At 38.8% G+C, this 12,501-nt stretch overlaps 1 protein-coding gene across 1 annotated transcript; it reads right to left on the reverse strand.

Annotated features, from left to right (window-relative positions):
* Positions 1 to 8,488: 8,488 nt before the first annotated feature.
* LOC131993461 (5-hydroxytryptamine receptor 7-like) lies at positions 8,489 to 12,501 on the reverse strand. Its single transcript, XM_059359388.1, has 2 exons — positions 11,818 to 12,501; positions 8,489 to 10,735 (listed from the first exon to the last, which is right to left on the reverse strand). The coding sequence occupies exons 1-2, from the start codon at positions 12,396 to 12,398 to the stop codon at positions 9,844 to 9,846; spliced, it is 1,473 nt and encodes a 490-aa protein (XP_059215371.1). The 5' UTR covers positions 12,399 to 12,501; the 3' UTR covers positions 8,489 to 9,843.

Raw genomic sequence — 12,501 nt, forward strand, 5'->3', positions numbered from 1 at the left:
AAAATGACAGTATAACAAAGATTCTATAATACTGCTCGCATTTAGCTCTCAAAGAGCATGAGATTGATGCATTTTACTTTACAAGGAGATGTTTCTTTACCTGCTTGACAGATTCAACCGAGACTCCAACCTTCCTCAGAAGCCTCATTACTAGTCCTTAAAACTAGTTTCAATATGAACGTGGACTTAAAATCATCGTTTTATTTTATGGCCTTGGTGCCCTGGCTTTTGGCCTTTGAGCCCTCAAAAACTGACAACACAAAAGGCCAAGTGGCCTAAAATGATGAAATTCCAGTCCTGCAGCGATATTTTTGGTACTCGTTTTATATTAATTTGTTCAGGAAATATGGTCAAAACAGGTTAAATGCAGTAGAGGACATTAACGGATAAGAATTGTTAAATGGGTTTAAACTTACAAAAAATAAACTTTTTTTAAATTATCTACTTTTTCACATTTCTGTTTTCAGTCACAGCCACATTTTGGAGAAGTCACTTCTTGTCACAGTCACACAGTCTTTCTTAGGGATTTAATGAGTTAAGGTGAAGCATAAAGCTGTATATGGGAGATTATAGAACGTTTAAAGGCTTTTTTACACGTGTCACCATGGGTTCTTACGGGTTAAATGTACTGTTCATTTTTCAACATCCCAACTGTCCAAGAGCAAGACACTGAATCCACTCTGCCCCCTTTAAATATCACAAATAAATGTTGTAATCAAGTGGAGATACAAGGAATTTTTGACACTTTCTTTTTATTTTTAGAAAAGCTGACAATAGCCCTGAAAGGTTTTATTCTTAGTATCGTCTAATCAAACAAAGTGCAGTGACGCAAGTTGCTGAAGTAGAAAAAAACAAATGCTTTGTTCAAGTTTCAAGTTTTATTTTTACATCAAGCAATACTTTATTTCATTCTGATGAAGCCAACAGAGGCAATAATCCATCATGAAAGGTCAGTGTCATCTCTGTTTAACGTGTTGGGTTTTGCACATGAGGTCAAGATTAAGGACAGGAATTCAGTTCATGTTTCAAATCATTTTTAATACAAAATATGGTTTTGTAGGTCAGCCGGAGAATAAAAAGTAAGCTTGTGATGTTTCTTCTGTACAAATGTATAAGTGTCTGTTCGGTGACAGCTTTTAGTCTTTAATTAAAGTCACTTTTAGTCGGCTATATGTGCTCTCTTTAAGTGCTGATCAGAACAGGGGAAAAAAGGTATTCACACTGAAAGAAAGAAAAGATAAAATCGTTTCATTTTTAAGCCATTAAAGCTGTCCCTTCACACATTTGCTCATCACCCACCGCCTTGATAAAACTGTACAGTCTGTCAAATATATTTACATTTCAAACAGGTCTAAAGCCTTCCCATCCTTGCATACTTCCATCATAGGTTATCCAATATAGATTGTCAGTTCACTGCCATAAAACATCCAATGTTTTTCTGTTAAATCCCACAGAACAGTGCAGTTTTAAAAAAAAATCTTACTGTGATGAGAGTTTCCATTATTGTGACTATTCTTTTGAGAACCACATCGTTTTATCTTGGTTTTTTTGCTCTAAGATGTCTGTTTTGGGTGTTATGGTCATAAAATGTTCTTTTAAAAGCGTATTAATACCCGGCAGTTCTGGTAAATAACTGAAACAAGGGATCCCCATGACTGCTCTAACATCACAGGAACTTTGTTGGTAATTAGCCGAAGCATGAAATCTGTCAATGTGATTGGTCTAAGACGCATTGCATTCGTGCAGATAAATGCCATAAAGCTCGTCTTGCAGGCTTTATGGGTCACCAGGGAGAGATGAAGTCACATCCCTTGCTTTCTCCAGGTTTTTATCATAATATATGCACAGCATTTCCCACACAACACATGTGCTGGTAAACAACGTGCAAATGCAGTATTGCCCCCCGAGGACTGCTCTTTGTTGTGTGCACTTTGAGGCTGCTGAAAGCACAGAGTCCTGCAGGATCAATGCTGTACATATAATCCCAGTAAAGAACATCCCCTTTGGTACAACTGCTTTATAAAAAAAGGTGATTAAATGCTTAAAACCGGGAATACATTGTGGCTTATTGTGGCCTCTCAATTGGACATCCTCGCCGGGCAGAACATCTGTTGGCACAACATTTTGTATGCAACCCTGATTCCCAAATATTGGGACATTGTCTGAAGCGTCAGGACAATCTGCTTCTCCTATTTGACATATTTCAAATGAAAACTGTGAAAAGACATTAATATTAATGTTTGCTTATTTAACCCTCTAGGCCCACTCAAATTTACTCCCCTTTCAGATCCTTCATGCTGAAAATGTCTACTTCCAAAAAAACCTGATTAAAAGCTTTACAAATTAATATTTTTTCCACTTTTTTCTGCATAAACCTCTTAAACAATTCCCTCCCTGCTCAAAACTACCAAACAAAGGCAAATCACAATTTTTTAAGTTATTGGTTCTTATTGGTTATCTGTTTTTGGCTGGGCCATTGGTTTTTATCACAGCCCTGCCCCAGCCAAAAAGTATTTATTATATCGAAAATATTATTTTACAATATCATTTTTTTTTTTTTTCTTTGAAACAGTGACATCATGCAATCAAACTGGCATTTTAAGGGTTAACATCCTCAAAATATTTGAATGTTTGGTAATTTTGAGCAGGGTGGAAGTTGTTCAAGAGTGCAGAAAAAAATAGAAACAATATTCATCTGTAAAGTTTTTATAGCATTTTTTCAGAGGTGGAAATTTTCAGCCCGAAGGGTCTGAAAGGGTAGTAAATGTGTACACAGTGTATTATCTACCCATTAGAAAAAGTGAAATTTGAATATCAAAATATATCAAGAAAATAAACCTTCTTCCAAAAATCATGGCATTTGCAGTATCACAACCAAAATTATTGCCAAAACAAAAGTGGAAAATGACAAATATGGCTGAAAATGTCCACAGTGGGTTCAGAGGGTTAATGTATATATTCTGAATTATGAAAGTGATGCATTCTCACACAGCATCCCAACGTTTTTAGAATCAGGGTTGTAGTAAAGTCACCTCTAGTCCTGCCATGTCTGTCTTAGATATATGAAGACCTTATACTATCTGTTACCCTTTAAAAATACTCTTTTCTTTACATTTCATGTTAACAGTCATTTTCTAAAAGTTCGGTTTCCAGTTCAGGTCTGTGCCAGTCTGTAATTTGATCTTTGGTTGGTGTCATTTTAGCTGCCATTGACACAGATCTCTACATTTCACAGGCTGTGAGAAGTGTAACCAAAGTCTGATTCTTTCCTTTCTCATTTTTATAATTATTTTTTTTTAAACTTTTTAATGTTAAGAAGTAAAATTCACAATAATACACAAGAAAGTTACATTTATTTATTCATTTTTAGGCAAAAGAAACCTAAATTGGCGTAGCAATATGTTTTATTTTCTACTTTCCTACCTTGTTAATCAGCTCGCAAGTATTTAGATTCTACTTTGCCTTTTGAGGGGCCCGATCACTCAACTTAAGACAAAAATGATCATAAAATCAGTGAAATGCTCTGTCAGATTCCTCAGTACAATTGTCATCAGGAAAAACATTTTTTTTTCATAATACAGGCTTGACAGGTTTTATCTGTCGCCTTAATAAATGCACAAATAAACAGGTAACAGGAATGAAGAGTGTTGAGATCTGAGAGTTGTTCTTTCTGTTGCAGTCATCAGTGAAGGTGACTAGTTTGATCAGATACATTTATGTGACCAGCAGAGTGTTTAAGGTGCTGCTCAGCCAGGAAAGTGGAGCACGGTTGGGTTGAAAGGCTTTTTATTCTTTTCAGTAGGAGGACACATTGAATCACAGCTGTCAGCCTGTCTGAGGCTGAGGTGCAGCTGACTGCCACACACTGCAAAAAGGTGAGTCTAAAAACAAGATAAAAACACTAAATCTGAGGGAAATGATCTTGCTGCATGGACAGATAATTTCACTTGACAAGATTTCTTAAATTAAGATTATTAAATCTAGAAATAAGCATGTTGAACACTTGCAATAATGCTTATTCTTTATTGATAAATAACAGGTTGTACATTTCTAAATTTGAAATGAACTTGAGTTATAACAGGGTAGGCGTAATAAGCTATGCTTCAGCCTTTTCGGTCCAAATGTCTATTATACATTTTCTTTCTCTGTTTACTTATTGTTTACTTTGATCAATGTTTTTTTTTCTGGTTTGTTACTTCTGTTTTAATGGCATGTATTGACCGAAATAAACAGATACGAAACAAAACGAAACGAAATAAGAAATTAACTCTTAAAACAAGATAAATTAAAGCTGCAAGCAGCGATGAACTGGCCCGAGCAGAGTGCACTGCATATGATTTGTTTCTTACCAAGATTAAAAAAAAAAAACTTTAGATTTAGAAGTGTTAGATAATGTATCTTGTTTTAAGAGTTAATTTCTTATTTTAAGCATTCAACTTAACACTTTAAGCTTATTTATAGATTTAATGATCTTAATTTAAGAAATATTGTCAAGTGAAATTATCTGTCCATGCAGCAAGATCATTTCCCTCAGACTTAGTGTTTATATCTTGTTTTTAGAGACATATTTTTTTGCAGTGCAGGTGTGCTTGTACCTTTATTTCACCCCTTGACACCTCTTTCTTCTCTGTCTCCCCCTCTCAGTGATGCAATATTTAGTTTCAAACACAAAAAAGCAAATCATAAATTCAGATATTGTCAGTGTAGCAATGCCTTCCTTTCTCCATTACATCCTGTGGTGTGTGAGTGTGTGTGTGTGTGTTATACTGTGCTCCTCAGAGGTTACGGATGCACTCTGTTTTGGATGCTCTTTTGGAAACATGTGCCCCTGCTCATATCCACTGGCAAACACTCTCCATAAATCTATGACAGGAAATGGAGCGCTGCCATGGAGGCACAGAGCCCAGAACAAGTACAGTTCAGTGGCTCTCAACCTTTTCAGCTCCCAGCTCACAAAGTGAACCAGTGCCTTTACTTACAAGGCTAAAGACCTATTTTGCTCAAAGTGCAGACCAATAGCAGCCCACAGAAACAATTCATGAAATGCATGTATTATATTTTACTCATCCGCTGTCTGCGTCAATCACTTTCTGTAGGTTGCATCTAATACATCTCTATTGACAGGTAGTGCTTTCATGATTTTTCTGTGCAGTCCTCAATCATGAGCTGGCTCCTTAAATTTGTACTCTATCGTCAAAACTTTGAACATCATGGCTGAAAGTATGAGTATGCAGCAAGGTTATAATAGCTTTGAATTTTCATTAGTTTTAATTTTAATTTCGTTGTCAAATTTTGTTTTCAAATTCAGTTCGTTTTAATTAGTTTTTTGAGTGAGTTTGCTAGTTTTAATTAGTTTTTCTTTTTTTTTTAATGCTTAGTTTTAGTTTAGTTTTTATTAGTTTTAGTATTAGGTTTTAGTTTTTTTGTAATAGGGTATTTGTTGGGTGCCAGATTCAATAAGGTCACAATAAATGTTGCCTTTATTTCCTTTGTCTGATCCATCTCAGCCCCAATAAGTTTATTCAGTCATAAAACCAGATAGATGAAATAGATTTAAACCAAAAAGGTTTACGTATGAAAAAAGTTGACAAAGACGAAAACTAAGGACATTTTGACTATAATTTTAGTTAGTTTTAGTTAGTTTTGGAACCACACAATACAGTTTCACTTAGTTATCGTGTTTTTAAAAACTCTCGTTTTTATTTGTATTTCAGTTAACGAAAATGTGTTTTCAATTCTAGTTTTCGTTATTTCATTAGTTTTTGTTAACTTTTTTTTTTTTGTTATAATAACCTTGGTATGCAGAACCATGAATTATGACAGCAAAATATTTCAAAAGTAGACAGATGCCCACAGCGTTTTAAAGAACCTTTGTTTCCATCCAAATCAAGCTTAAAATAAGAAGAATAAGAATGTCGATGTCTCTGAATGTCAATAAGATTCTCCACTAATGATCAAAACTAATGCCAGCATTTTATTATCATTATTTTGGAGTTTCACTTGGCGATTAAGCTTTAGAAGCTGGCTGCATTTCTTGCATAGAACAGCTTTAATTAATGAATAGAAAGATAATTACAGTGCTCACACTTCCTCAGCAAAAAGAGCTTTTTTTTCTTAAATTTGTGAACTGTTACTCTCTTCATTTACTTGCAGTACAAACTCAAGTTAATGAAGACAACTTTTCAGCAGCACAGACTGTACTAATACTGGAAAGATAGCAAAAAGTTCATTCTGTAACACAAAACCAATACTGCAGTCATATCTCTGTGCTACTAGTCTCTGTACACATTATAAGCACAATAAAAACACCCCAGCTGTCATGTTCAGGGTACTTACACTGAACATACTGTAAGAGCGTATTCCTGCTATTATACACAGGGTGGCATTAATGTTAAGTTAATTGGAATTTTAATGTGCATTTACAGTATATGCACTGCTACAGTTCACTTTCCAACAGCTGAACCTGTGCTTTACAATAATGAAGCTCTCCTAATCTCTGTGGGAGGTGCCTGAGAGCACCAATCATCTGCTCTCTGTCTTCTTACGTCCAAATTAGATTTCTACTCCGAGCCTCACCCCAGATTAATAGCCCCTGGAGACAGCTATCCTGTGTCTGTGTAATTAGTGTCTGCCATCACTTAGAGCTCAGAAATAGCAGAAGGCGGACAGGTGAAAAATATGAGTTGTTCCTAAAAGTTTGACACCATGGAAGATATGTAATTAACGCTGGTAGTTATAATGCTGAATTGATTGTATTAACTGATTCATTGTTATGTCTTCATTGCTGGTTTCAGTTGGAAAAAGAAGATGTCACTTATTTCATAGCACCAATCAGAGTCAAAAGTTATTTTCGGTTTATATTGGCAAACCCACATAGTCCTGATGAAGCAGACTAGCTTGAATTGTTAATGTTAAATGTTTAATAAATCACAGCTAGGAAGGCTTTTTCTTTCTCATGATTGTTTAATGTTGTAGAGAAAGACTTGAAACTGTGTTTTCAGGGGCTGTAAGTCATCTGTCAAGCGAAAATGTCCATAACTCAGAAGTACCAGCTTCTAAAATGCAACGATCTACTGACACGTCCTCATAATTAAACAACAGAAAAAGTTAACACGGTTAACATTGTGAAATGGAACTACTTGTTAAGTTTTAGGCGACAAAAGTACTTGGTTAGTGAAAGATCACGGTTTAGGTTAAAATAATTGAGTTCGTTGGGTACATGTTTTTACTTATATATCTGACGTTGACTCATTTTGACTTTATACATACCTAGGTTAGTACGTAACTAGCGTCCTACTATCGTATTTAACTCCAAATGAGTCAACATTAACTTTTGGTTTCAAGCAGTACAGGAGGAGCAGCCTCGTGGGCAACATGGTCTCACAGGAATCCGTGGAATAGCCACGGAATCACTCAAATTTCCGTGAAACTGACACGGATTTCGCTACAATGCAAGTTAATGACAGTCATATCCCGTGGCTATTCCAACATACCAAGTCATTATGTACATTCACTGAGTGAATATTTAGAAAACAAAACATATATTTCTTGCTAGAAATGTGATCAAAATCCATTTTTATGCAGAAACTAAGTCAAAATATTGATTTTTTCACAAAAAATGAGAGAACTGTCCGCCATGTTTTTTGTTCTGACCGCCGGGACCTTAAAAGTCACATGACTTGGAACAAACCAATAGGAAAAAATATCCATGGAATAGCCATGGGATATGACTCTCATTAACTTGCATTGTAGCGAAATCCGTGTCAGTTTCACAGAAATTTGAGTTATTCCGTGGCTATTCAACGGATTTTGAATTAAGCGAATCCGTGGCTATTTCACGGATTCCTGTGAGACCAGGTTCCTCGTGGGTGACATAGCTACCTTAGTCTGCAGTTACTTACTAACATCATTAACTACGAAGTTGAAATGAGTCAGTTGACTCTTGGTTTTACATGTGACATTATGATCCATCTTCCACCCAAACCTCCTCCTTGTGGACTTTGTTGATCTTTATACTACATCCCCTGATTTTGTCATAATTATCAGGCCCACTAGAGCTGTTAGCTGCTTGCACAAACAATTATTTGTGGGGTTTGATTATGGGCTGAAATATGTGCCACCAGAAACTGAATTATTCATATTTGAATTTGAATTGCTTAACTTGAATAATTGCATTAAAAAACTGAATCTGAATTGTAATTTGAAATTGAATTTATTTGTTTGGAACTGAACATTAAATTCTCACAATTCAAATCCAGTTCGCAAAATTAAATTTCTATTTTCTGCGACGAACATCCGGGTAGTTGATGCAGAGCAATCGAGTGCAGATACACGGAGCACCTCTTCAGCCAATCAGCACCTCCGTTTTCTTATGTAACATTTGTTGCCACCCAGTTGCCATAGCGACCCTTCGGCAAATCTATGGTCAAGCCAGTCAGTAGACAAGTGGCAACCGGGTGGCAACAAATATTCCATAAGAAAACGGAGGTGCTGATTGGTCAGAAAACACAAGAAATTTAAAGACATTATCTTGGTGTCTGAGAAGTTATTAATGGGCATTTATTCAGTATTTTCTAACATTTGTTTGACCAAAAATAATCAATTGTTAAGCTGATAACGACCGATTACGAGATGGATATGGATTTGGAGAGTGTTGCTGAAAATAACAATGTACAAGAGAAAAAAGTAGGCCATTCTGAAAGCTCTGTTTTTTACCATGATTCACTGCTCCATTAGCTTTTGTCTGGAAAATGCCTGTTTCACAAGTGTGATGTAATACACAACAAGGCTAAAACTGAGCCGAGAGGAATGTCACTCATTGTGTCAAATCTAACACAAGGTACATAGTTTGCAAAGGGACTCCTGTGTGCTGCAACTAAACCTTTAACAATAACAGAGTAAAAGGCACAGGTGCGTTCAAAAAAGTCCAAAGTGATCATGTTTCTGATACACTCTAGTATGTTGGCCTCCACCCATCATTTACTAAAAACTATTCTTTTTTTGTTCAGAAGTGAGCAGTCTGACTACAATGATCAATACATTGTTTTCAGCAGTGATCTTGACTTGAGCTGAGGAAAAGGGAGTAAGTTTTGGCACATTCAACATATAGTGATATTAACCAAAAAACATCTTCCAAAGATATGAACTCATATTATATAACAGATCATCAGAGGGTGGTAGTTCTCCCTTTGAGATAAGGTTTGTTCCAGAAACAGTGTGGCTATCGACAAATTTTACATGTCAGTTGAGTTTTAATCATAACTTGTCCGCTTGTTACCGTGCAGTGAAAAACAGTGTCACTGTGAGGACCGGGGAGCAAGGTGAAAACATTTGGCTTTTTAACCTCACAGGCCAGTTTAGCATGAACAACTCCTCCATTTGCGTTTGCGAGGGCAAGATTTCCTTGGCTCAATCTGAATATACAAGACACTGGCTACTGAGTGAGAGAGTTTCCACTCAGAGTTAATTGAGTACAAAATCATTGTGTAGCTCAATCAACTTTTCTATTAACGTTGTGTGCAAAGGGTTGTTCGGTAGCGTCAAGGTAGCAACCAACATTACAATTGTTGGACAGTTGTTCGCTGCAGCAGCCACTACTCAGATAGTATAAATTCATCACCACTGAGTGAAATCTTCCCTTCCAATCTTCAGTGTTCCCTCATGTGCATCCATTTAATCACAGCATCCTGCCTCATCTCGCCTCAGCAATCATTGTACAAATTTGGGGAAATGACCATTCTGGCAGCGTGGCGGTCTTGTGCCACAGCCTGAGCCCCACACACTGTTTCCCCCGTTGTCTCTGCTGGTCTCTCTGCAGTGTTGCTGGTTGGCAGACATACAGCTTTACACATCAGCGTCTGGCTTTTCCACCAATTTCAGTGCCTCGTGCATGCCTGCAGCCGACAGCTTCCGATTGATGTTCCTGTAGCGGCACCGCAGCAGGTTACTGTAGGTGGTCCTCAGATCACGGTTGAAAAACGCATAAATGAAGGGATTAATGAGGGAGTTGGCGTATCCCAGCCACAACAGAGTCCTTTCCAGCCAGAGCGGCACGCAGCTGCACTCCACGCCGCAGACAAACGGCCTGGCAGTGGACACCAAGAAGAACGGCAGCCAGCAGAAGGTGAAGGCGCCGACCACGATGCCCAGCGTGGCCGCAGCCTTCTGCTCCCGTTTGAATATGGACTGGTTCTTCCTGTGCCGCCGTTGGTGGTGTTCACCGGTTTTAAGTAGGCGAGAGACACGCGAGCTGCACTCCTCCTCCACCTCACGCTGGAGCTTCAACGCCGCTGCAACGCAGTCCAAGCTCTCCTCCTCTTCCTGTTCCGCCTCTGTCCCTTCAACACTTCCGGTTTCTTCTGATACTGCTGGCCGATGAGCGTCGTGGCCTCCTCTTCCCCCGCGAGTAGCCACCCCAGAATGGTGCTCCTTTACCCTGGGGAATCCCGTGATGGTGTGCTTGGCGGCGCTGAGTTTAGCCGCCCGGTAGATCCTGTAGTACATGATCAGCATCACTGACATGGGGATGTAGAACGCCACAGCTGTAGAGTAGACGGTGTAGCCAAAGTCCTGACTGATGAGGCAGACTCTGCCGTCATTGACGTTCTGCGCCCAGCCGAACAGAGGGGGGAGGGTGATGGAGGCGGAGAGGAGCCACACTGACAGGACCATCTTGGCCATGCAGCAGCCGTTTTGCCGGACAGGATAAGTCAGGGGCTTAGTGATACCCAGGTACCTACAGAGAAAAATATGTCTTTATGAAGGTTTCATAAACAGGCACACTTAGGAATCTATCTTTTATCAATTTCTAGTCCAAGATGAAGGTATTTTCTTGCCTCATTTCACCCTGAGTAACACCCCCCACACACTTTCTCTACAAGGTGCCCTTGAGCAAGGTGCTTACCAACAATCTGTGGCTGCCATATGCAGACACCAGCTTAACAACTGGAGGATCCAAGATGCTGAGATAGACCATATGTGCATTTCAGCATTAAATAAAACGTAAGTCTATGTATAAATGAGCACATATCACACATACAATATCATCCTTTAACACTGAAAGTAATACAGTTACAGACTGGATTTAACCCACCAGCCTGCAGTACAAAAGGAATTTCTGAATTTTATTTAATTTATGAAACAAAAGGCCAACATAATATTTAAAAAGAAAAATCAATTTTCATTAGTAATTTAAACATTAGATTAGGGGCAAAAAAAATTTCTTTCAAATCACACTGCCTTTTTTTTTTGTCTATTCACACGGAGTGCTCTGTTACAAAGGAATCTATTTGACGGTGGACAAAAGAACCAATCCGAAAGGTCACAGGTCTGATCCCCGCATCAGCCGCTGTGTCTCACCAGTTTGTCTACTGAGTGAGAACATCCCTGAACACAAATCGCGTGTTTCAGTGTCGAGAAGGACTGAACCACGAAATGTCACATTAGACTACAAAATGTTTTTTTCCCTTTTTTCTTTCTTTTTTTTTTTTTTTTAAAGGATATGGCTTTTGCGTAAAAGTGGGGTTTAGGAATAGGAAAGGATATTCCCAAAATGCGTTTACTTCTGACAAAATCTAAATGTTAAGTACATTTTCTATAGAAAATATAGATTATAGGTTATAACCTGCGATGCGTAAAAGTTAAATAAGTCAAAGATGTAAAAAAATATGACAACTAATGGAGTTTTTACACCAGAACTTTTGTTTTTTTCTGCCTTGTCTAAATACCATTCAAGTAGATTGTATAGTGAGACTGTTTGACATGCATTTAAGGATAAAAGCATTAAAATAAAAGTAAAATAAAATAAGTTTGTCTCACCTGTCTATGCTGATTACGCACAGACTCATGATGGACGCGGTGCAGCACATCACATCCATGGCGATAAAAACGTTACAGAAAAACTGACCGAATATCCACTGACCCCCAATCAGGTCCGTGATACTGACGAACGGCATCACGGCCAGGGCCACCGACAGGTCCGCCACAGCGAGCGAAACGATCAGATAGTTGGACGGCTGGCGGAGCTTTTTGACGAAGCACACGGAGATGACCACCAGTAAGTTCCCGCAGATGGTGGACAGGGTAAGCATGGTGAGGACCCCGCCGATCAGGACCTTTTCGAACCTGCCGTAGCTCAGGATCTGCTCGCCGCACCGGGTCGCGTTCGTCTCCATGACCTGCGGCTGACTGGAGGTGGATGGAGACGTCGTCGCTGCCGCTGCTGCTGCTGCCTCCGCGGCGCCCTGCGCAATCCTCAGCAGCCGGGGCGCAAGAGCCTCCGAGATCATCATGTTGGTGGAGCCCCCGGGATCTCCACCACCGACTCTGTCTTCTATCATGAACGACGACCTCATGTTGCCACTACCGAAGGTTCCGTTACTCGCTCCCACAACAACCATTCTGCTGTCTTCTGTTCCTTTTTATCCATGGACTTGGAGACCCGTCCGGTGGTGACATAGACGCGCACGGATGTGATGGTGTTGGTGTGAGAAATGAATAATT

This window comes from Centropristis striata, chromosome 20 (genome assembly GCF_030273125.1).
Source record: "Centropristis striata isolate RG_2023a ecotype Rhode Island chromosome 20, C.striata_1.0, whole genome shotgun sequence".
Taxonomy (NCBI): Eukaryota; Metazoa; Chordata; class Actinopteri; order Perciformes; family Serranidae; genus Centropristis; species Centropristis striata.

Bases quoted from the DNA above. Each gene is read 5' to 3' on its own strand.
- LOC131993461 (XM_059359388.1), bottom strand. From the start codon at position 12,398: ATGGTTGTTGTGGGAGCGAGTAACGGAACCTTCGGTAGTGGCAACATG. The intron at 10,736-11,817 runs GTGAGACAAACT...TTTTCTCTGTAG, and splicing joins TGCGTAATCAGCATAGACAG to GTACCTGGGTATCACTAAGC.